The sequence below is a fragment of the Gossypium raimondii genome, chromosome 9 (assembly GCF_025698545.1).
Source record: "Gossypium raimondii isolate GPD5lz chromosome 9, ASM2569854v1, whole genome shotgun sequence".
Lineage (NCBI taxonomy): Eukaryota > Viridiplantae > Streptophyta > Magnoliopsida > Malvales > Malvaceae > Gossypium > Gossypium raimondii.
In genome coordinates, this window is record NC_068573.1 from 36,437,749 (window position 1) to 36,463,093 (window position 25,345).

A 25,345-nucleotide genomic window follows, 5' to 3' on the forward strand; every position below is an offset into this window, starting at 1 on the left:
ACTATAAAGCACGGTTTTTCGCAAAAGGATATTCTTAAGCTGGCGTTGGCTTCAAGAGACCTTCAGCTTAGTGGTCAAAGCTAACACTATTCGAACTGTTCTTGCTCTAGCAGTTCATCACAAATGCTTTTTCTAAATGGGAATTTGGCTAAAGTGTTTATGATTTTAGCAACCTGGTTTTGAGACATTTGATTCCACTGGTCAACGTTCAGTATCGAGTTAGAAAAAGGCTCTCTATGGCCTTAGACAAGCCCTTAGGGCTTGGTTTGATAAGCTTTGAAACTATACGGTAATGTTCTCAATTTTGAAAGCTCTGTAGCAGAACTGTCTCTGTTCTTTCCAAGGGATCAACAGGCTTGTGTTTTGCTCTTAGTATACGTCAATGATGCCATAATCACAGATGATAATAGTGAGCTGATTAATAGTATTGTTCCGCAGTTACGTCTGGAATTTTTCCTGAAAGATATTGGAGGTTTCAGTTATTTTTTGGGGCTGAAGTTTACAGGAAAAATGGGTGCCTTCACCTGAGTCAACGGAAGTATGTATTAGAACTGTTGCCCACACAACAGCAGAATACAAAGATCATCTAGTTCAATCATTTGTTGAAAGAATTAGGTGCGTGTGCTGAATTGTGTACCAGTTATTTAGTTTGACAATAGCAGTCTGTCCAGATTACACCAAATCTCATATTCTACATACTAAGAACTCATCTGCTTGTTCTTGATTTCTTTAGTTCTTTAGATTGTTTCAATCTTTAACTCTATTTCTTGTTCAGGGGACTTCATTTCATTTTATACACATATATCATGGCCTTGCTTGATTAAAGAACGGATCATGTTAACCTTTTACCATCTCAAAATAACTTCATCGAAACTCAAATTCATTATATATACACACATACAGAACAAATAACTACGAAGGGGAAGCGAAGAAAGGCAGGTTGGCAGGCACAAACAAAAGAGAAAATCATGCATTCTTTTTATTTCATAACAGAAAATGTTTGGAGTGAACCCACCCCAACTTATCATCATCCATCCCTGATAACATAAAAAAGTATTCGAATCCCATATCAAACAACATACACATCACTCGATTCTCACCCACACATTCTGCCACCACCATAATCCCAACCCAACTGCTCAAACCCACTGATATGCAGATCCTACATACCTAGGAGAGGATTGGTCGAGCTTCACAGCAAAGACATATATTACAACTGCCTGCTTGCTGTTGACTTTGAACCATTGGAAAGTTAATAGGATAGTTAACCAAGTTTATTCTATCAAATCCCCAAGCAAGAGCCCCCAAAACCAACAGATCGCTCTTATTAACACGCTCTATCTCCATCCCAAAGTGACCACTTAAGGCACTAGCTCCTTCAAAGTTCCACATCTTGAAGATGGTTTCCTCATTCTTTCTCCACACATCATGCAAAACCTGCAAAAATAACTGTAAGAGACAATTCTGTCGAAGTAAACAGAAAAATGCGCATCGCGTGACACAATGTGCATCAAATTCAAACCAACAGAATCAGACCTGTGAAAACATTTTGTCTGGTATGAAGTACAGAATGAATTTTAAGCATTAGTGTTACCAAGAATTGATCCAGCATAAAATCACTCATGTCCATGAGCACAAAACACAAAAAGAGAGAAAAGTGAAAGTATTTGGAAATTTCTAACAAATAAAATCACCAAGTGCATACAAAATCAAACAAAAGAAAGCAAGTGGAAAATGATCTAAGAAAATTAATTGGGGCAATCTCACCTGTTGAGCAGCAAGTGCCCACTAGAAGTAGAAGCCAAGGACAGCTATGCAGCAACAAATAAGCCCACAATGCTTCAAAGTTGGAGTTCACTTTGGCAGCAAATGGATGCAGTAAATTCATAGGAATCATTCCCAAAAACTTCAAGAAGAAAAAGCAAGTTGGTGAACAAGTTACGTAAAAAGAACTTTAACAACTATTATAATCAACTCCAAATTAGGAAACAGAAAACGAGCAATAAAGCAAAGCTACCATGTATACTTGCATATTGATCTCACACAAAATAACGTCCTGTCCACATTGATTGTCCTTGAAACTGCTCAGGCAGTGAGGTAAACTGCTGCTGGTTTCCATTCATGAATTGATGTTGCTGCAGCTTCTGTTCATGTTGAAATTTTTTATGATCAAGGGTATTGTAATCCTGCCAGCCGTTCTGCTTTTCCATTTGAAATTGCATCGTTGAGACCTGTTTTCCAGGGAAAGGAAAGCTTATTGTTCCAGTGCCACTGCTACTATTATTGACATACAGGGAATCTCCATGAGATGCATAATTGAGAGAACTATCAAGCCCAGAGCCTTTCAATGATGATGCCAACCGATATCCATCCAGCCAACTATAATCATCCATCACAGGGGTTTCCAAATCTGAGACAGAAACAGATTCACTTGGTGGCTTTGGAGGAACAGGGCCAAAACCTGGTGGGGGGCCAAGATGCCTAACAGCGCCATTAACTGGATTCTTATGCATCCCAACTTGTGAAGCTGAGGTATTTTTAGAAGCCAAAGCATCAGCAGCAACTCTAGACGACACAATTGTATCAATTCCAGATGGGATCACAGTTTCTGCCACTTTTTTCTGACTGTAGTACATACCGCCAGCACTAGTATTGATAGGTTGTTGGATAGCAAAAGAGGGAGCAGCAGGATGAGGAAGGCCTAGATTATCTTGCATCACACGTTTTGTTAAATGCCCATTTTCCAACATTGTCAAAGCCCTCAAACTATTAGACAATGAAGTAGCTTCCTTCACTGACCACCTAGATGCATGCATCTGAACAGGCTGCAACTGCTGAGAGTGAATGCTACCAACAGATGCAGGCAGTGGAGGACTAGCATCAGATGTATTATGCTGGCGAAGACTATCAAGAGAAGACATGGTACTGCCATAGAAATTGCGATCACCTCCACAACTACTTAGATCAAGCTTCAAAGTCTCAGGAGGAGGCCTGTTAGAATTGATCACCTCAATTCTCTTTTCACTCACAGAAGGCTGGAAAACAATCACTTCATCATCATCATCTTCCGCAACATTTCCAGGTGCGGTTGGCAGCATATTTCCAATATTAATCTTCTCAGAGGGAGTTTCATGTTCCACGCCATTTGCTACCAGCAGGGTAGAAGACCCGAATGTGACACCTTCACAAGGCTCAACACCAATAAGAAATTTCTTGGCTTTTGAATCAAAACAAACAGTTTTCTGATCAATCCTAATGACACTAGCAAGAGCCCTCCCAGCAGCTAAAATTCTCTTGACACGGGCTTTCTTTTCCTTATCGCCATCGCTTATAAAGGAACGTTTCCTTGAGAAGTCCAAAATGTTATGTGCTGTAACAAGAGGCAAGAACCCTCGCAACTCAAAGTCCTCCCACAATGCAAGAAGGTTTTCAGTTTCTCCTTCTTCATACCTGCTCATATTGAAAAAGGTCTCATCTTCATCATCATCGATGCACATTGGCCCAATTGTCAAGATCTTATTTAGAAATGATAAGCAATGTTTCCAGAAGAGTGATCTAGTAATCGACTGTTTCTCATCAACATCACTGTCAGCTGTTGCAACATCCGGGCAGCAAGCCAGCCACTCTACAAAAACCAGAATAGCTGGTAAGGTGTAGCTAGAAGAAACATCCCCGAGCTGCAAACATCTCTCTACCACATATCCCATCAACTCAAAAATGGCTGTCAATGCATTCTGAAGCAGCACAGCACACTGTACAATTTCAGCATATGTTTGAGCTTCACTCTCCCTCTTCAGATTGTGAACTGTAAATATGAGAACTGAAACCAACCTAACAAGGAAAAGTGCATTCTCAGTAGCATCTGTGCCAAAACTCAATTTCTCTTCTGGCCCCGAAGACAGAAGTTCGCATAAATCATGGCTAACCAATTTAAGAACATCTGCAAAAGTCTCCGGACTGCACAAAGGAAGCTTCAATAAGGACAAAACCCCAAAAAAAATACTTGGTCAATAACAAAAGTGAAACATTTCAGAGAAAATATACCTTGTGTGTGTAAAAAGAATACCATTTAGACGCACAAATCGAATGCAGAAGGACTTCAAATTATCCTGGGTACCAGATTCTTTCTCCTTAGGAGGCCTTGAATCCATGTTGGCTTCTTTAGATATAGGTTTTGCTTCCGCTTTCCTTCTACCTTTTCCCGATAACGACACTGCAGGCTCCTTGACCAAGGAAGTTTTAGCATCTCGAGTAAGCTGTGAGCAACTATGACGGTTCTGATAAAACAAAAATGAATACATTCAATACCATTTCCAATACTTGCATATAAAAGATAAAACCATCTAACATGTCAAAAACTGGATGCATGCTCAAAAAAAAAAATGGAAAATGCCTTTCAAAACTGTCAAAAGCAACCCCAACTCCCACAACTCCATAATGAAAAAACCGGGTAGCAGTTTGACATAGTGTCATATTAGCTTTTGCTATACTTATTAAATAAGTTTAGCAAGAAAAAACACAATATCTTCAGTCAAAAAATTTGACAATATTAAGCATGTGCAACCCACAGTACCCCATTTATGATCTAGAAGGGATGGATCAATATATATTTTCTTCCCATTAGGCTGGAAAGTACCACCTTTTATGGTAACAACCAGAAACTTTGCAAAAATAAAAAAGACAAAGTTAATAGTTTGCAATTATCTACATTATCAAAAACCCATCAATCACTGCTTCTTAAGACAGTGCACACATAAAAATGTTCAACCAAGCATTCTTCGTTAGCTAGTACAACTCCATCGCACAGAATGAACGAACTTAAATGCCAAAATAAAAACTAATATTTGCACTTATACCTTCTCAAAAGCCACAATCAAGTTATCCCTAGCAGTTGAAAAGGGGTTATCCAATGCCAGACTCCGGAAATATCGATAAACAGCCACCACCTCGTCTCCCGAGTAGGATGCCAATATAGCTAGCTGAAATAAGGAGATAGTTTCCCAAATAAAGAATCAGGATATTGTTGAACAGGAGAAATACAAGTCAGTAAAAAAGATTACTAAGGCATAAAAGTTAAGGATACTCAATCAACAGGGAAAGGAAAATAAAGAAAAACCTGATGATGTGGATTCCCACTTAAGGGCCAAACTGACACAGCTTGCAAGTAGTAACTTGAAGCAGCTGCATACTCGCGTGTTTTAGAGTCTCCATCTCCATATAATCCTTTGTACCGTGCTAGGTCTCCCAAGTATATCAAACAACGGTGACAAGACACCAAACCCATTTTTATCTCAGCAGATTTCTTCCCATCTTTGTCCATAACAATTAGGCTTTCTGAATCATCAGAGAAATACCCAAATGGAAGTCCATACTTTGCTCTGATTTTCAAAATCAATTCATGATAAAATCCTGTTGCCTCAGAAAGGAAAGTCTTAAACTGCAATCTTATTTTTGTAAGCCTGTCAGACCGTGGGGGAACTTTCACGCCCTGAGATGTGTTTGACCTGGCAGAAGTTAGGGCAGCACTATAATGTGCTCTTAGTTCCTCAATCCGTTTGTAATGTAATTGCCACAAAGCATATTCAATATTGTGCTGCTCAGAAAATGCATGGTCCTCGAGAATTATTGCCTCATAGTTCTCACGCATCTGCTGCCAGGTATTTGGATCTGAGGGTACTCGTGCCTGAGCAGATTTCCTACGATTATTTTCCAGCTCTATATTCTGCATGGAGTACCAAATATTAACTTCCATGGTAAGAAACTCAAACGGAACCTCATTTTCTAAAGAAAAGAAGATACCTTCTTATAAAGACACTGTGCACGCTCCCTGGATGAAGGAGCTGTCGACATTTTATCCATCTGCACTATCATCATTCATTTAAAATACCCTGTCAAAATGAAATCTGCAGAATGCACACATCATTAGCTACAAACCATTGGCTAATACAGATTCAATAAACTACACTAAGTTGGATTAAGGGATTGGACGAAAAGAATCTAAAAATCCAAACAGTAAATCACTTTCTATGTTAATAACAACAAACTTCTACAAATTTGGAGAAACTTTATAGCCAGATTACCAGATGAACATAGTTCAAATTAGTAATCAAGCGCCAGTGCGCATCTCAAATGGGAAAAAAAATTGCTAAAAGAATAAACTAATTCAATACCCACGATCAAGATTGCCAAAATCATCAAATACTATGTAGTGGACTCTCGCAGAACATAACACTGCTCTAAAAAGCACAGTTAATCCAAAACCATATGCTGCTCATCCTCTTGAGATAAATTAAACAATACTTGAAAACCCTTTCAAATTCTACGGAAAGATAAGAAAGAACTGGCAATCACTCCAGCCATAAAATCCTAAAACTAGTATTTCTCTTAGCCAATAAAAATGCCAAATCCAGAATACCTTTTTCTTGCAAAAAATTAACAGCCCCAAACACTTTATAATCAATAAAGAACAATTAAATAAAGGAAGGAATTTTTTTTCATTTAAAAAAAACCCTAAAAAAGCATAGTCTTCCAAATAATAAAATTCCCAATGCTCATAGAGGAAACAGAATAAAATTCAATCCCTCTCTCTTACGAAATCAAATCAATTACGAACGTATGTTTATTATTTACCTTTTTCTCTCTAAAATTTTGTAAAGAAAATCAGAGATAAGAAAGCAAAGAAACGAAAAGAAAAAGTTCCCTATATCGATTTACATTTACACTTCCAATTTTTCTTTCACTTATTTAATAGAAAAAATAAATACACATAAAAATATTGGAGTTCATAAATCATAACAAACAAAAATAAGAAAACAAAAAAAGAAACAGCACCAGATCCGAAGATAGCAAAAGATTATAACAATAATTACATCAATCAATCCCTTACTGTCACCAGAAAAATAAATCAAAATCAAAACGAAATTAAAAAAAAAGAAGAAAAAAAGAATTAACCTCAGCTGAGGAGGATAAGATCCGAGTAGAAGCCAAGAATTACAGCATGAGGAAACGAATTAAAGGGAAATAAAAGAAGAATTGGTCGCAGAAGCGGAGAGGGGAAGGTAGGCTAGTCTGCTTTTTGGTCTAACTGGGGATGAATGAGGTTACAATTTCAATATTTCAATATCTTTTTTTATTTCTTTTTTATTATTTATTGACCAAATCTTAAGACTCAGGCGGCAAACCAAACGACACCGTTGGATTTCTAGTGCTGCTGCTGTTCTATTTTTATTTTTTTTATCTAATTGATATCTAAAATTCAAGTTAGTGTTTTTTTTACCCAGTTAACACATTAAATTCTAAAATTTCAACCTATTATATTACGCCACGTGTTTTAAAATAAAAAAATTATATTTTTATTTTAATTAAGAAAATTTTTTTTAAAAACAAATTAGAACTGAAACACCGAAGACTTAGGTGCTCGACAAAGTACATAGGATGGGTAGGTATGCTTCGTGGTAAAGAGATGAAAAAAAAGGAAGAAATCAACAAACTCGCATTTCAAGCCATTAGAGAAGGAAACAAAATGAGCTGAGGTGACTCATGTTACTGTCTGGATGGGGAAGTCACGCCGGAGTGCGGCGGCTTACGACAGCAACACTAGGATTAGGATATCAAACAAAGCGTTTTGTTTAAGAGGAGAAGATGATATGAAAAAGAAAGTTTTTTATTAATTAAAGAAAAATAATTTTTGTATTATTTAAAATAAAATAATGATTATTAAAGGCACGTGGTGCAGCATGATAGGTTGAAATTTTAAAAATTAACGGTGTTATTAAGTATTAATAAAAAATACTAACTTAGGACTTTCAATTTTAAATGCCAATTAAGTTTAAAAATATTAGATATCAAATAAATACAAATTATTAAATTCAGGCGTAATGATATATATTAACATTTAAAAAAAAAGCTTGCGGTTGTATTTTTAGATTTCAAACTAAAATATCAGACTCACATTAATCTTCTATTTAAAAGTATTAATTGTTTAATTATTAGCGTGATTGTGCTATTTATACTTTTAATTTAACATTTTCTATTGATTCTATTTTGATCACCATAATTTGTTAACAAAAATAATGATTTAATCTTTTCTTTGACATAATAACACATTTAATTCTCAATACTTATATATTCTATTAATTTTATCCTAATTTTAATTAATTCAACAATTTTCAACTCTTCAGATTTATGAATTCTATCAATTTATTTTTCGAGCACATTTTTATCATAAATCGAAATTATAAATCAAATTCAAAACCTTTAATTATGTATTTGTATAAAAAATTATTATACTATATTAATATTAATATTTCCTCAAAATATATATGATAATAGAATATTAATCTCTTACTGTATCTGATTCTAGTTTTACTTGATTTTGTTTGATTTTTGTTCCAAATCTTTGTTGTGATGAAATAAATATGGTCACTAGTTTTTTTACTAAAATAATGTTAGTCATATTAGATTCTTGGAGAAGCTTATTTTGAGCTAAAAGATGGAGGTGGACAAAGAAACAACACTAAAAGATCAAGGAGCATGTTGCTGAATTTGCAGGAAGTAGTTGTTAACTACAACTTCTTTTTTCTGTATGAATGGCAAGAGAATGAAATCAATGAATCAAATTGTGTTTTTTCCTTCCATTTTTCTGCTTTGTGTGTTCGTCAAAACTTTTAACAATGTGTTGTCTATTATTTTGATGATGCATGTAAATTGTTCGATGAAATTCCTGAATGAAACATTGTTACCTGGAATTAATTGGTTATTCAGGCAATGCCTTTGAGGGATGTTGTTTCTTGGTCTGTCATGTTGCAACTTTAATGAACAATTGGAATGGAGTTGTGGGTCCTTTTGTTTTCGAGAAATGGTAGCAAATGAGAGGTTGAAACCTGATAAAGTGACCGTTGGATCGGGGAGTGTGCTCACATGGATTCTCTCGGGCTATTGGTGAGAAGATCGGTCTATTGCTTTACACTTACAAATGGGTGGAACTTATGAGCATTGTGTTTGGAAGTGGTAAATTTTCATTAAATTCAAGTGAAATTTATTTAAAAAGTAAATGAATATAGGTGGTCCAAAAAATGACTTGAATGTACAAAATAAATGAATTTTGGATTCGGAGCTCTCCCTCGCAATCTGGATTTATTTGATATAAAAAGCTTAAGCTAGATCTAATCCGTCTATTTCATTATTAAAATAAATTTAAAATAATAAGATAAAATCAAGTGGAGAGAAAACTCAAACAAATCCAAAACTAACATGTCTGCATATTCACCTCATCTTACAATTTTAGATGTCTTATATAACAACATTATTTTACTAACAAAATTAATCTTGAACTGGAATAAACATAAAAAAATTTCATATACAACTATATTTGAGCTAAAACTTCAAAACTCCATTCATCAAACCAATATGTTATCAACTTTTGTAATAGCTTTTCTTTAATAAAAACTTGTTGGGTTTCTTTTATTTTAGTAAGGGGTAAGACTGTTCTTACATCTTATATACTTTTATATTTGCTACCACCTATTTTTGGTGTGCAAAAGAGTTTTAAATAAATTAATCTCGAGAATACAATGAAGTCGGTGACTATTTGCATTTTACATTGACGAGAATAATCCACTGAGCACCAACCAATGCATAACAAGAAACTCAATTTTTACAAAATATTTCTACAGTAATACTTTATAGAATAATCTAATAATATTAGAAAAATGGTGGAAGGAAATAAATAATTTTAGAATTTGTTGGTGTGATTTCCAAATGAAATCTCATTCCTATTTATAGGAATTTTCATGTCTCTTCATAGAAACATCTTTCAATATTAGTATTTCGAATAAATAAATAAAATAATAATTATAATCTAATTGTATAACTATTCAAGTAATATTGTTTGAACAAGAATAATGTTTTTTCAAAAATCAAAAGATTTATTTTTTGATTAATTACACACATTCATTTATAGTTATTGGAACACTATAAATATTTGTAACAATCTCCCCATTTTCAAATATTTGAAAATGTCTCAACATAAATTATATACGGGGTTGTTACATGTGTGTTTTAATCCAATTAGTTGGTTGTTTTTTAGATTTTATTTATTCTTAGTAGCATATAAATATGTCCGAACATGTAAAATCAAAGTATTACCGTACAAATAAATTTGTGTTTGTATTTTAACTATACCATTAGTGTAAACTTAAAATATATAATAAATTATTGTTTTGAACATTTACCCTCTCAATTTATGTAAAATATGTTTACCTCTATGATTTCAAGAGTATATCCATTTATCCCCTCATATTCGAAGAAAATCACATAAATCTTGTGTAAGTATATTTACTATGTAAAATTTAAACCAAAAAAATGATTATACTTTTGTTATTATTTTTATATATTTTTATTCAGTTTATTCATTTCCCTATTGATAGTGTGCTTAATTGATATATTTTAATATTTTATACAATTGTCTAATGTGTCGAAAACGAGTTGATATGTGAATTGTATGAAAATTTTGACACAGGAACTCAAGTTGGTGTATACGATATTTAGAATTTAAGATTATTTTGGCACAATTGAGGTTATTGATTTGAGTTGGGTCCTTCTAGTTCATAAGATTATCGAATGATTAAATTATGGAAGCTGGTTTTAGGGTTGTTCACTTGGTAATGGTTTGTTGTCGTGCTATTCTTGTGGTTAATTTACATACGAAAGGACTGTTGGTTTGAGGTTGTTCATCGATCACTATAACCGACTTACCGATTGAGGGAAATTTTTTATTTTCTTAGAACAATTTGAAACCAAAGTCAAAATCGCACCTGAGGCTAGAGGTTTTCATTTTGTTAATATTTAATCTTGATTTGTTTGTTTCGATTATGTTTTTATTTAACTTCTATTGTTTATTTATATCTAGATTTAATTTCCCATTCTATTTTGTATAGGTTGACACAAGTCGTGAGCATGAAAATTGCGTATGTCACGTTTTGGTTAATAACAAAATAAATATTCAGATAGATCAACTTCTATGGGATCGATCCTACTTCCTATATAGCTCATTTATATTCCGTTCAAGTCTAGAATTTTATTTTTTGTGGATTTGACGCCTATCAAAATTTGACACTACCTAATTTTGTGTTTTCTTTATGACTAGATTTGAATGTGCAAATTGCTCTAAGCATATGATTTAGAAAGTGAGATTACTCGTGCCTTAAGAAAGAAGGAAAAAAAACAAGAAGAAAATTGAAAAATCTGATGAGTTTTACTATTGCTATGAATTATCAATCGTTTGGGTTTATATTTGCTTACCTAATGAGAGTACATGAGATAAATATATCTTCTATGTAAAGTAAATTTAGTGATATTGCTAAAATCGTATGATGTGTTGGCACATAATATATTATGCTGATTGCGATATGTCTTTGCTACACCTAATTATGTTAGTGTCATGTTGACTTGTGAAATCAACTTGGTCAACTACTTTAGATGTAATATAAATATATAACAGTTGGAAATAATAAACCGTGTGTATTAAAATAAAAAATATAAAAAAATATTAAAATAAAATTTTAGTTGAGTAATTTAATTAGCGGGATATTCATATTTTTATTTAGACAAAGAGAGGCTAAAAGTAGGATCCAATTCAATTAAAGTTTTAACCAGATCATAATTTTATAATAGAAAATTAATAAAAAAAAGTAAGAAGAAGAAAATTTTAATTTGGACAACGAAAGGTCATTGTCATACCTGCTATAAATATTTTACATCACATTTCGCCCTCTCTTTCTCTGTGTCTGTGCCAACACTAAAATATAGAGCTCCTCGAACCAAAAAAACAGAGCTCTCAAAATCTCACCAAACTAGTATTTCCAAAAACTCGCTAAAATCTTTTTTGTATAGTAGTATTTTCAACATTAATTTTTTTGCTTTACTAAAAAATTAGTCGACATGACTTCCTTTGTTCGCCGTTTAACGGTCGGTTCAACGATACCCCACGTTCCGGTTCATCATCAGAAGTTTAAACCAACGATTGAGATTCCTGCCTTCCCTCTGTTGCCTCACAATAACCAACGGCCGTTAGGAATCGCTCTGAGATCGAGAAAGTATTGGAGAGTGGAGGCAGTGGGGCCGGTTGGAAGATCGGAGGGCGGAGATGGCACGAAGAAGGCAGGAGGGGGACCAGGACCAGGCCCATGCTCATATTCATTGGGGGACCGGACGACCGAGGTAGAGAGGAGAGAGAGAAATCGGACGGTGGAGGTGGTGGTTGCAGCGGGGGTGACGGTGGTATTGGGAGTAGGGAATCGGGTGCTGTATAAGCTGGCTTTGGTTCCTCTCAAGCATTACCCTTTCTTTCTGGCTCAGCTCGCCACATTCGGGTACCCAAAAACATCTCATTATTGTTTCGCATTATTTTTTTATAATTATTCTTCCTTGTTTATAATTTATTTTTAAAATTTTACTACTATCAGAGCTTTTTTTGCCATTTCCAGTTTCCACCGTGATAAAATTTTTAACCTCAATTTTTTAGTACATATTTAATTTTCCCTTTCCTCGCAGCCTAGGGGCCAAGCCTTGTTATGGTTTTCTAATGCTCAATATTATCCTGTAAAAAACATTTTTTTTCCTTTTTTGTGTTCTGTTTTTCCTTTTTTTAGTGCCCGCTTGACAACAGCACACTGAAAATTACTTTTCGAAAATATAGTAACTTTTAGCATCTATTTATATTTTTTCAGCCATTCTTTTTAGAATTGAATTTAATATAAATATTTTTGTATCTTTCTTCTTCTTCTTTTTTTTTTTTTTTAAGATAGTATCAATTTGTTTATTTATTTTGATTCATATAGGCGTCAGGAAGGAACCTAATAGAGACCTGAAAATAAAATATCATGACGAATATTTTATAGGCAAAACTAGGTTGCTTTTGGTTTCTGCTCGATGGGAAGCGGCCGAAAACCATAACGGAAATTTCGTCTAGTAAAGCGTGCCGTGCCCAAATCAATTTTCCCGATTCATCTACTTTTCAACGTCCACCGTTTTTTCTTTGGTCCCAATGTTTAGTTTTCACCCCAAGCAAAAAAAGTTGCCATCCCATCAAAAGATATATGACAAAGAATAAAAAGAGCAAGACACTACTCATGTTGTGTATATATTTATATAGGTGAAAGTAGTTGCAAAGTGTTTTTATTAGGATTGAATGAATTAATTTCTCTATTATTAAATTTATTAATTTATTTTTGTACTAATAAAAGGAATTAAATAAGATCAAATCATAATAGAATTAACATTTTCTGAAAATTATTATTATTTTTTGCATTTCAACTCTCAACAAAATATAACTTTGTTAAATAGTAAATGATATTCCACCTAAGAAAAATAGTAAATGATATTAAATTTTAACTCTGTTAAAGTTTAGCTTTATTTGATTATTTTTAGTAGTATAGGGACTAATTTAATCTGTTCTCTATAATTGAGGGACTTGCCAGGCACATTCAACTATAAATCCTACACATTTGAATAGTAGTAACTAGCTGAAAATTAGGGATAAAAAAATAATAGATCAGGTCTCAACCCCTAACCCGCACTTTGATAAAAGATAATAAATTCTACATATATATATATTTTTTTGAGAAGACTTGAGGCATACTGTCAAATTATAATCTAGGGTGTTTTTTCAGCGACCATCATTAGTGACTTACAGACTCTTGGTAAATCATTTAGATGTGGCCTTTTATACCCACTTAAATTGATTAAGGAATATTCTTTTTAAGAGCAATGATGGATTTAGCTTAGAATCTCAATTATATGCAAGACTATACAAGTTGCATGATTGACCCACTTGTGCACGGCTTTGGTTTGTTCGTAAGGAAAATGCGGTAACTCTTACTACCTTTGGCTGGTTTTCTAAGCTCGAAAAGCTTCGGTCATGTGAAATTAATACTATCTATATATATATGTGAATTTCATAAGACAACCAGTGAACTTGTAAGAATACTATTTTAGAATACTATTGTTATATATGCTATTTGTAGCATCTTTTGTGCATTATTCAAAGTTTCTTATTCTTAATCTTCTTGTTTATAAATATTGAAGTTAAGGGGATAAAAATAATTAATAAAAATGAGAACAACAACAAAATAGAATTGGCAAGAAAATCAAGTGCTGGGTTTGAATGAAACAGAACCCATAGAACATAGAAGGTATCATAATTAGTCAAAAACAAATATTGTGGAGACAATCGATCACTCTTTGATTTCCATTATAGAAAAAGGGTTGATATGATATCATCAGCGGGATTTCTTGAAGTTGTGGTGGGTCAAGGTGGTGGCTTTAGCTTTATGTTTAGACACTCGGCCTCGTCTTGAGTAGCTTTTTTCTTTGGCTTTTGGATTTCTACATAGCATATTCTATTTTGTTAACTTTTTAATAAATGTAGCCATCACTCTTTGTTCATGTAGAACAATTACCCTTTTCTTAACTTCTGTAAAAAATTCTAAGTAATTCTTCTTTTCAATGAAAACATATATTTATGTTAAAAGATTTTGTTTCTAATTACTCATAAAATAACTTTTATGTATGTGGGAAAAAACAATTGGATGTAGATCTTATATCACTGATATTAAATTTCTTCAAGTTGATCTAGTGTTTCATGGGTCCCATTATCACCTTTTAGAAGGATGGTATCATTGTTCATACTCATTTAGATATTAAAATTTAAAAGAAAAACATCTAAGATATTAAAACTGCACATAGTTTTATATCACTGTTATATTATATAATTTATAGATTTTAAATTTGCAGATTGTAAATGCAACTACATTAGAATTTATATAATCTATAACATACATAAAAGCATTAGTTTGGATAAACTTTTGAACTAACCAATATATCTTTTATTGCTTATTATATTACTAAATTTGTATTTTTAAATATATTTTATTATTTATAAAGATTTGTCACATTTATATATAAGAATTTTGATCTTATTAAATTTTTGGTTAGCTGAATTTATTTAATAAAATATTTATCATATTTATAAAGGACCTTTATTAAATAATTTATATAATTACACATAAAAGGTTAAATTTATATCGAATTATTTTATATTAAAAATATCACTTGTTCATTAAATAAAAAAGAAAAACAGAAAATAGATAAATTATTTAGTTTTAAATATAAAATTTAATTATAATACATTTTAATTATTTATAAAGATTTCTTGCATTTATATATAAGAATTTTGATCTTATTAAAATTTTTGGTTAACTAAATTTAATTAATAAATATATTTATCATACTTATAAATAATAATTCTGATTCTGATAAAAGAATTTTTTTTAACTTTAAAGACATTTATTAAATAATTTATATAGTAACACATAAAAATGTTAACATTTAGAAGTATTTTATATTTAAAATATTACTTTTTCTTTAAATAGAAAAGAAAAAGAAAAAGAATTTAGTTTTAATATAAATAAATATTTTAGGCATTAAAGGAAGAAAAATAATCTATATAAAGAAATATAGCTACTAAACAGAAGATACTACAGCAAAGTTTTAAAATTTCAAATACTCTGTCAATATATCTTATTATTTATGAAATCCTAAATTAAATATTAAATTGAAGATCTTGCACAGTTTAGAATTTAATTAATTTGGTAAATAACTTTTGAATAATGAATTAAATAAATGCTTATTCTGAAAAGAGTTCTAATGTTTTGGATAAAAATATACTGGTACTAATATGAAGCACTTGTTCTTGTATTAACTGTCAAAGAACCTGATACCTTACTAGAAAAAAGGCAGTCTGACTTTGAATGTATCGAGCTTTACTCAAACTCAATTTCTCTGAATGTATGGACCTTGAGTAGTTTTGAATCTATGTCTAAAACTTCTATTTTCTCAAAGACCTCTCCTTTTTAAGTTTGAAGGGTTTTATCCCCATGAAATTTTAACAGTTTCTTTGGGGCTATAAATGTACATTTCTCAAAAGCTTCTTGTTCTTCATATGCTAGATGAATTAAAGCTGCTGAATTTTGTTACTGGTTGATTCCATTAACTCAAGAGTGCACAGATACTTGTTAGTTGGGAATTTTGTTCCAGCCTAATACCTCTCTCACTCTTGGTTTGTCCAGGTATGTGCTTGTATACTTTTCTGTATTGTATCTCCGGTATCATGCTGGCATAGTTACAGATGAGATGCTTTCCATGCCAAAAGCTCCATTTCTTGCTGTCGGCCTTTTGGAGGCTCTTGGTGCTGCAACTGGAATGGCAGCTGGAGGTTAGCTCATCATACTCAGATGCTTTTGAATGTTGTCTCCTAACACACTGATATTTCTAGGGCATCTTTGCATGGTGATTTTGAAGTATGTTTGTTCGTGTAAAATGAATTCTCTTTCCATTCAGAAAAATGAGCCTCCAACTGTGGGATCTTTTTGTTACCATTCGTTATTAGGCCTCTTTTCCGTTGGGATCTTTTTACCTCTTGGCAGAGATGGCTCTGTACTGATGTAGGTGTTAGAAGCTATTAGAGTTTCAAAAAATTTTAATTACTTGATGCTAATTTCTTAATGTTGTATAAATGTTTCTGTTTCTTGCTTCTAGTCAGTATACATGAATTTGTTGGAGTAAATGATAGGAGTATTATATTGAACTTTTGTATACTATTTTTTTTCTTTTGACATTTTTCTCCAACTTTGTACAGCAATTCTATCTGGGGCTTCTATTCCAATTTTATCTCAGGTGAGAAACATTTATTGCTACTGCTCAACATTAAATATAACTGCCATAGTGTCTGTATTAGGCCATTTTTTTCTTCTTCTTTCTCAAGTATAAATTGCTATGGCCAAAGTTCTTGATTTAAAGGCTGATTCTACCTCTATGCCTTCATGACAAAACAAGGCAAGATAGTAAATGGAAAGCTTTTTCAGAGAAATAGTATTTGAAAACAACCAAATAGATTTACACATGTAAAAAAAACTGAATAATCTGCTGATTGCCTTTTCTATTAGGGTTGAGTTGTAATGGGTTTTAGGCTCCAAATTTTACTTTGAGGATTTTATAAAGAATGCAACTGGATGAGTTCAACTATCACACAATTCAAAACCTGCTCAAAGTTGTTGGCCAGAAATGCTTTGAATGAATATAACATGTTTTCATTTTATGTTCAACTAAAACAATAGTTGATTTTGGTGTAATAAACTAATAATTTGATTATTTCATGTTAAAGATTTTTATTTAGTGATTCTTATCTAGCTCATTAGAGCTTGTGACACCAACCATTTTAATGTATAAGCACTGAATTAGTTACTTTGGTCTATGACTTCTACAGACATTTCTTGTGTGGCAAATTCTCCTATCCATTATCTTTCTTGGAAGGAGATATAGAATAAACCAACTACTTGGATGCTTTCTTGTGGCTGTTGGTGTAATTATATCCGTAGCAAGGTAACTTACAATGTTTGTGATTTCTATTGTATGATACATTACAAATTCTCTTGGTGCAACTTCTAGTTGCCTCCTAAGCTACCTGGTAGAGGCCCTAAAACTGAATTAGAGCTGAAATCTCTAGGAAAGAGGATTTGATTGAGTTATTTAAACCTGACCAATAATGCTGTTTCTATTGGATTTAATTACAGTTAATCTCATAAAAAGTAGCATGGTCCTGGTCTAGCTTCATGGAGAGAGATTGGTTTTTGAAGACTTGGTCTTCAAAACTCTTGTAAGATGATTAAAATAGAACAATGAAAATGTTTTAGGAGTAGGAGTGAAAATTTCGACATATGATCATTCTCAGTTGTCTTCTTTTATGGTCACTTTGGAAGTTGCAGGTCTCTGTTTTAGCTTGCAGTACAACCATTATAGCTATGAAAAATGACACTGTTTCCAATCGTAAATTGAATCATTCATTACTGATTAGTGACTTTTTCCTGAAGGTTTTAATCAATCAGAGTGAATAGTCTTCTTGTATCATTTTACAAGAAAATTAAACTGATTATGATTAAAACGTCAGAAAAAGAAACATTTAATATGACATTTTCGTAGAGAAGTAAAAAGGAATGAATAATGCGGAAGGAGAAAATCAGAAGCTTTATGTGCATTTATTGAATCATAAGCATCCTTTTAAATACATGAATATAACAACTCTAATTGAGTTTCCTAAAAAGTAGGAGGTTTTTAAAGCATCAGCGAAAAAAAAAAAAACCCAGTAGGACATTAAAAAAAAAACCAGCAAAAATAGTAAAAGAGGTGCCACGTAAGCACAGTTGGTACACCCTCTTGATGTTAGGTGATGTGCAACAACACCTAATTTTTAGAGATGGCAAGTGAAAGAGGGCCTAGGAAGTTGAGTTTGTTTATCTTCAAAATGATCAACCTTGTGGTTGAGCCATAAATACTTTTTGTCTAGGCATACTTGAAGCAAGTGTTGTTAACATCTGGTTGGTGAATCTTCTAAAATAAGGGGTCCTTTTATAATCATTCGTTTTTCAACCTTGGTGAATTTCTCCTCTCTGCCCGTGTTTTTTCCCTAGAAGGATTTCCAAGTAAAATCTATGTGTTATTATTTTTCTTTTCTTATTGCTTTGCGATCCTTCTATCGCCATTATCGATGTTTATTATAACATGAACAATAATGGTGAGACAACTTGTACTATGGTTGGTTTAATGAATGAGCTAAAGGTATCATGAAAATCTATGCCAGGGTGTCGGGTAAAGCTTTTGGCAACCAGTCGAGCCTTTTAATGATTAGTGTTTCCGTCAGCTTTCTTCTTAATCCTGCAGAGCCATTTGGAATCAATTATGTCTTGGGGTACTAGTTCCCAAGTTTGGTTCTGAATTGAAGCATCAAAGTTTGATGCCATTGCATCTCTCCACTTTGGGTATTTATTTGCTTGCTTGGAGGTGGTGGTTTGAAGAAACTTGAGTTAGATAGTCAAAAGACATACAAGGTTTGAAAATTTGGTTTTGGGACCTGTCATACGTGTGAGGAAGAGCAAAAGGTTGAGAAGGGCTGGCTGGAGGAGGGAGAAGGTCAAGTGGTGGGGTAATAGGATGAAGGTGTGGGTCCAATGATGATGTTTGGACGTCGGGTGGTTCACACCTAAAGGTAGAAAGAGTATTGGTTGACATTGGTGGGTTGTGATGTGGGCGTGAGTTTGATGTACTAGAGGTGGGGGATTTTTTGGTGAAAAGGTGGAAGTTGTAGTGAATTGAAGAATACTTGATATCTTATCTTGTGTTTGCATTGCGGGAATTGCCAAATGACCTTGCTGATTGTTGAGGTTCTGGATGCACTGGTATAGGGGAGGGAGACTTGAGATGGTTGGCGGAGTAGATGAAAACTTGATAGAAGATTAGTGGCGAATTTCCCACATGATATTTGTTAACTTTTTTTAAATTAGGAAAAAAAAGAAGATTTTTGAATGGGAAAATATGCTCAATATTTAACATCTTTTGAAATATATAATTTGGATTGGACCAGGTCAGAACTTAGATGAGAGTAGTGGGTTGTGGAGAAGCCTAAATAGACACATTTAGTGGGTTTGGACTTACGTTTATGATTTGTGTAAGGCTTGAGCCAAGGATAACATAGACGACCAAATGTTTGAAGTGAGTGGTAATTGGACATTTCACCAAAATGTTTTTGGAAAGATGATTTTTTAAAGTAGTTGTAAGACAGATTAATGAGATATACAATACGGTGACATGCAAATGACCAAAAGGATGATGGTAGCGATGCTTCATGTAAAAGAGTTTTAGCTATTTCTATGATGTGCTTATGATGTCTTTTTGTTATAGAAACTTGTTAAGGGGTATATGGGGGAGAAATCAGATGCTTGGTGCTGTTTGATTGAAGATATGACTCGAAGCTTTTATATTCACCCCTTCCATCAGTGTAGATGGAAATTATGTGTTGAAAACCTTTTCCATTGGTGGGGTGAATTTCTGAAAGATGGATTTGATTTCACTTTTATTTTGAAGTGTAAACAACCAAATATATTTGGTACATTGGTCTAAAAAGTTCCAATAATATAGTTTTTTTATCAATAAAAATGAAAAATGAAGGTCCTCGTAAGTTACTAAACAATGTTTTTAGGGGAGCATCACTGGACTGAGTTAGTTTATAAGAAAGAAATCGATGAATTTTACTGGAACAGCTTGAATGTAGAAAGTAATTTGTGTTCGCGAACAAAAAGGAGAGAAATCTTCTTCAAAATAAAATTGAGAGCTTGGAAATGAGGATGTCCTAGATGATGATGCCAAACATAAACAGGTACTTTGGTAGTGGTGAAATTGTTAGTATGTGAGGATGTGGAGTATTTTTTTATTCCGGTTGCACCCTAGTGGAATCTGTGTTCGCACTTCGCAGGTCCTTCACATGAAAATGTAAAAGAAAGAATTCAATAGAAGTTGAGTTATCTTGGCAAAATCTAGAAACAAAATAAGATTTTGCTTTACAGCAGGCACAAGAAGATTGTTAAATAGCCTGAAAACATTACTTGATGCATTTAACTTAGTAGAATCTGTGTAAGTAATGGGAATTGTTTTACCATCTCCCATTGATATTTTGTCATGGCTAGTATGCTCCTGAAGGTTGTGAGGTGTCATGGTGACTTGACGGTTGGTGCCTGAGCCCAAGTTCCATGTGTTGGCATCCAATTGAAGATCGGAGGCAAAATTGGCTTTTATTGCTAAATGGTTATGGATCCTGAGTGACCTAGCTTGCAATATGACTTCTCTGGTTGCAAAGTTCGCAGTGAATGAGGTGTTGGGACAATAAGACTGCCAGTTTTGTTGGTTGTTGGAGTTGGTGGATCAAGGCATTGAGGAGCATGGGTTTTGGTTAAGTGTGAGTTGTCGGTTGTTCTGATTGATTGGCTAGAAGAGGGGTTTTTTTTTTTTGTGCGGTGGCAGCAATAATGAGAGAAGATGGTTTGTGAAGATCTTGATGTCTGAGGAAAAGCTCGTGATTAGTGAGCTTGTGCAATGGAAATCTCAGGATATTCAGGGCCAATATGCTTCTTCAGCTACAGGAGAACCAACAACTTTGAAAGCATCAGCAAATGATTGAATCTTTTGTAGATATTTTGCAGTTGACTTGACTCTGGAGAGGTTAAAACTGGCTTTGACAATCTGCAACGGTTGGGTCTGCTGAAGCCATGATGGCTTGTTAAATCAACTGGTCTTGAAGAAACTTAACATGTTAGTTGGGGTTGTGAGTTTCAATATTGATGAAGCTGGCCTTTTGCTGTCAAGATGACTGAGTAGCACAACAAGCTGAGCTTTCCAGGTAGCGAAGATAATACTACCTTGCAATTTAATGGGTAGTTGGGTTAAATTGAATCACTTGGATGGTGGAAGAGGCAACGGCTGCCATTAAAGTTAACAACAGTGGTCAGGTTAGTGGCAGTCATGTAGTAGGTAGAGGAATTGGTGATGACCGAGAAAAGAGTGAAAAGGAAAACAGGGTCAGACTCACTAGAGTTCTAGCAATACTCTGATACCATGTAGATAAGTAGAAATGAATGAATAATGCAGTAGGAGAAAATCAGAAACTGTCTGCATTTATTGAATCATAAGCATCCTTTTAAAAACATATATATAACAACTCTAATTGAATCTCCTAAACTTTGTAGGAGATTTAAAAAATGGAATCAACAGAAATAGGAAATCAGTAGGATATTTAAAAAATAATAACAACAAAAACAGTAAAGGATCAGAGCCACGTAGTACAATGGAAATGTGCATTAATAATTTTCCTGGTAGTGTCACTATTGATTGCCTCTTCCCCCATTCATAAGGCCATCTAAACTAGCTAATTGGTCTTTCTTTTAGCATCTCAATTAATTTATATTAGTTTAGTGTCATCTTTCATATGAATCTACTAAATTTGAAGGCAAAACTGCATTTTATTTGCAGCATAATTTATATTAAGTTCAAATATTACAAATATAAGTTTTATTAGTTTCAGTCATGGTGATTTGAGACACAGTAGCTTCCTTTTTTATAATGTGTAACCTAACAATTTTCTCATAATGGTTGTTCCTCTACCAGACATTGAGAATTTGACTTGTTGCCTGTGTTTACTTCTGCAGTGGATCCAGCAGTGGTCATTCACTGAAGGAAGCTGGCATGTTTTGGAGTTTATTGATGATAGTTTCCTTTTTATTTCAAGCGGCTGATACTGTTCTGAAGGTTGTTGGCTTTCTTACTGAAACCGAAGTATCTAACCATTTCCAAGTTCTACTATAATGCTTTCTTCTAAGAGGTGATATTTTAATCGTTTGCAGGAAGTGATCTTTTTGGATGCTGCACAGCGATTAAAAGTACGATGTTTACTGTTGGAATGTTTCCTATCTCTTGTTGGTCAAAATGAACTTATAAAGTCGAGAGGTATATTTCTGTGAGTTTCTGCATTGTATTAAAGATCATTTTCTTGTATTTGTTGCAGGGTGGTTCAATAGATCTATTTGTTGTAAATTCCTATGGATCTGCATTTCAAGTAAGTACTGTGTATCGTATAGTGTTAGGTTCTGTGGCAATTTTTGTTTGCAGTCTGCTCTTTAATGCTCTTTTTTTATTACGGATCTTGGCTGGATTTTGATGTGATTGTAACATGTTTAGTGCAGGCATTGTTCATTTGCCTGCTTCTACCCTTTTTATCAAAACTTTGGGGCATCCCATTTAGCCAGCTTCCAAACTATCTTAAAGATGGTGCAGCTTGCTTCTTGAACATTGGTGGCACTTTATCAAGCAGTAAGCATTAATTATTTCATTATCTACTATCTGTTGTATTGGTTGACTGATTCTGTTCTGGGTAGTGTCAGCAATGATTTGCGTTTCAAATGTTAGAAGGAATAATTTCCATGAATCTGCGAAGAAACTGCGTATCTAATACATCATGCAAGAAATTTAGACATTTTTCGAAAATTTTACTAGATTCTTGCACTAGTAGAGGGCTTGGATTGCGCTTATGAGCTCAAATTTCGAAAGGGGGATATTGTTGCTCATACATAAGAAAAAAAGAATTGATGGAAGTTCTATTTGTTGCTTATATAGTTGGCTTGCTATTGAGATTATCCATTCAGTTTTTACATGAAGTCCTATGGTGTGACTGGATTCTGTCTTGAATGGAGCAAGTGATTGATTTAGTTAGTTTGAACTTTCTGTGGCCACAGGATGTGATGGTGCACCACTACTGCCCTTGCTGTTTGTTATTGTGAACATGGGTTTTAACATATCTTTGCTACATCTTCTCAAGATTTCTTCTGCTGTGGTTTCTTCACTTGCATCCACTTTTTCGGGTATGTCTTTGTTTTTTCTTCTTTTATCCTTTTCTTCTTTATCTTCTCAACATAACATGCATGCATGCACGCATACATACTGTCCCAACCGATTTGATAGTGTTGAAGTGCTAGAAGATAATTTCATAAAATCTGATTTACCTAACAGTAAACAAGTCCCAGCATGCTACTCCAAGTAGGAGCTTTTCTTTCCCAGGAAAACATGATTAATAATACGCTATCGGTTTATATAAATGCAGTGCCTATTTCAGTCTATGTGTTCACGTTGCCGCTGCCGTATCTCGGTGTTGCATCATCGCTTCCAACTGGTTTTGTAGCAGGAGCAATCATCCTTGTTACAGGGTTGCTTATTTATGCTTGGACACCATCTGGTTCAACCGCGGCCCTGCCCTCACCCTCCAACTAGAATGTGATAATCCATAGTTATCACCAATTGGCATTTATTGAAGAGCAAAATAAAATCAATAACATCATATCATATCAAGTAAAGCCAGAGCAAAGCCTGACCCTCCAAATGTCTGAATTACGGGAAGATGAGATGTTGCATTTGTATTTGTAGGCTCCTTTGTTGTAAAATGTTTGGTGTGTGTGCATACTTGTATGCAAGTTGAGTTGAAAATTAAAAAAAGAAAAAGAAAAAGAAATTTACAACAAAATTCTAGAATGCTTATAATGCGATCCCATTAGGATTGTCTTTGTTTGTTTGTTTATTTGTTTTTCTCATTTTTCTTAATGTTAACGACATTTTAAATATTTATATATATATAAAAAAAGAAAATAAATGAACAAGCACTTAAGGGACGTCACTGAATAGGAAAATCTGGTCTCCGTAATTTTGGAGTTTTGACATGTTAGAATTTTAATTATACCGTTTTCTATTTAACCTTTTTAATTTGAAAATATGTAAACAGTTAATTGTCTGTTTTACTATCAAATAACTATAATGCTATTCCAATTTACACGATACCTAAAAATATAAAAGCACCATATGAATATACAATTTATTGAATTTGGTTACGCTTGAAAGCAATTAAATAATATTTTTAATATCTAAAATAATATTTATATATTTTAAAATCAAAATCAAAATCAAACAACTAATACAAATCACAAAACATCCTTCTAGTCTTAATCTAGTTTGAGTTCAACTATTGTTTTATTGTTTGATTTAGGAGTGCATACAAAATATTTTTATTTGCAAATTACTCGAGTTTAAGGCTCCATTTGTTTCACTCGAAAATATTTTCCGAAAATGACTTCAAAAATAAATATTCTCTAATATTTAGATAAATCTGTAAAATATTTTCTCGCTATTTGATATATTTCTCAAAAATATTTTATAATTTTTTAATGAAACAAATATACATTTGAGATTTATGATAGGCGTGGATTGATTATAAGGTGACGTTAAGGTGAAATTATAGTAAATAATGAATCTTTATGATGTTAAGGATTAATTTGTAAACTTTGTGAAATTTATAATTGAAACAAGAGAAGTGATATGCATGAAAATATGTTATGTGAAATAATATATTATAATAAATTATTTTATTAAAGTACCTATATGGTGAAAAATAAATTACATGACAATAGAAATTAAATTGAAAATGTACAAAAATTTAAGTGTGAAACAATTTAATATGTGAATAAGGAAATTATGATAAAAGTTTAATGAATGTGTTATGAGATATGAAATATGCATAAAGTATTGTAAATGTGAAATTATGGAAAATGTGGAATTTTTATGATGATGAGAGCTAAATTGTTAAACTTGAAAAATATGTGGATGAAATAGAAGTGAAATACATGGAAATTTGATACGTGAAATAATAAATTGAGATAAATTATGTGATTAAAGTGTAACAATAAAGAAAATGATTAATTAGTGAATATTGAACTTTTATGAAAAAAATGGACTAAATTAAAGAGTTATGAAAGTTTATACGAAAATATTTGATTAGTGAAGAATGTAGTAGAGATTGTAATACCTTGGTGCTTTGACTCGATGTTTGAGTCAAGTATGGGGTGTTATGGGAATAAGAGGATAA

The 25,345-nt window shown here is 33.0% G+C and overlaps 2 protein-coding genes across 3 annotated transcripts; one reads left to right on the forward strand and one right to left on the reverse strand.

The window, feature by feature from the left end:
- Window positions 1-956: 956 nt before the first annotated feature.
- On the reverse strand, window positions 957-7,119 carry LOC105799349 (nonsense-mediated mRNA decay factor SMG7). Of its 2 annotated transcripts, none has more exons than XM_012629858.2 (8): window positions 6,952-7,119; window positions 5,800-5,903; window positions 5,117-5,722; window positions 4,857-4,979; window positions 4,045-4,277; window positions 2,027-3,957; window positions 1,768-1,906; window positions 957-1,437 (listed from the first exon to the last, which is right to left on the reverse strand). In XM_012629858.2, the coding sequence occupies exons 2-6, from the start codon at window positions 5,872-5,874 to the stop codon at window positions 2,040-2,042; spliced, it is 2,955 nt and encodes a 984-aa protein (XP_012485312.1). In that variant the 5' UTR covers window positions 5,875-5,903; window positions 6,952-7,119; the 3' UTR covers window positions 957-1,437; window positions 1,768-1,906; window positions 2,027-2,039. The 2 variants fall into 2 exon arrangements, with proteins under 2 accessions (XP_012485312.1, XP_052476648.1); XM_052620688.1 differs by having other exon boundaries at window positions 2,018-3,957.
- A 4,671-nt stretch (window positions 7,120-11,790) lies between these two features.
- LOC105799353 (protein CLT1, chloroplastic) lies at window positions 11,791-24,075 on the forward strand. Its single transcript, XM_012629866.2, has 10 exons — window positions 11,791-12,371; window positions 16,128-16,273; window positions 16,697-16,734; window positions 17,324-17,439; window positions 22,089-22,188; window positions 22,284-22,319; window positions 22,445-22,495; window positions 22,623-22,749; window positions 23,172-23,297; window positions 23,537-24,075. The coding sequence occupies exons 1-10, from the start codon at window positions 11,941-11,943 to the stop codon at window positions 23,701-23,703; spliced, it is 1,338 nt and encodes a 445-aa protein (XP_012485320.1). The 5' UTR covers window positions 11,791-11,940; the 3' UTR covers window positions 23,704-24,075.
- Window positions 24,076-25,345: the final 1,270 nt, after the last annotated feature.

What these genes read in the sequence shown, in the direction of transcription:
- LOC105799349 (XM_012629858.2), bottom strand. Translation starts at nt 5,874, where the DNA reads ATGATGATAGTGCAGATGGATAAAATGTCGACAGCTCCTTCATCCAGG. An exon ending in GTGGGAATCCACATCATCAG is followed by an intron (nt 4,980 to 5,116) that starts GTTTTTCTTTAT and finishes TCCTTATTTCAG; the next exon opens with CTAGCTATATTGGCATCCTA. An exon ending in ATTCTTTTTACACACACAAG is followed by an intron (nt 3,958 to 4,044) that starts GTATATTTTCTC and finishes TCCTTTGTGCAG; the next exon opens with TCCGGAGACTTTTGCAGATG.
- LOC105799353 (XM_012629866.2), top strand. Translation starts at nt 11,941, where the DNA reads ATGACTTCCTTTGTTCGCCGTTTAACGGTCGGTTCAACGATACCCCAC. An exon ending in CTATTCCAATTTTATCTCAG is followed by an intron (nt 16,735 to 17,323) that starts GTGAGAAACATT and finishes TGACTTCTACAG; the next exon opens with ACATTTCTTGTGTGGCAAAT. An exon ending in GTAATTATATCCGTAGCAAG is followed by an intron (nt 17,440 to 22,088) that starts GTAACTTACAAT and finishes TTACTTCTGCAG; the next exon opens with TGGATCCAGCAGTGGTCATT.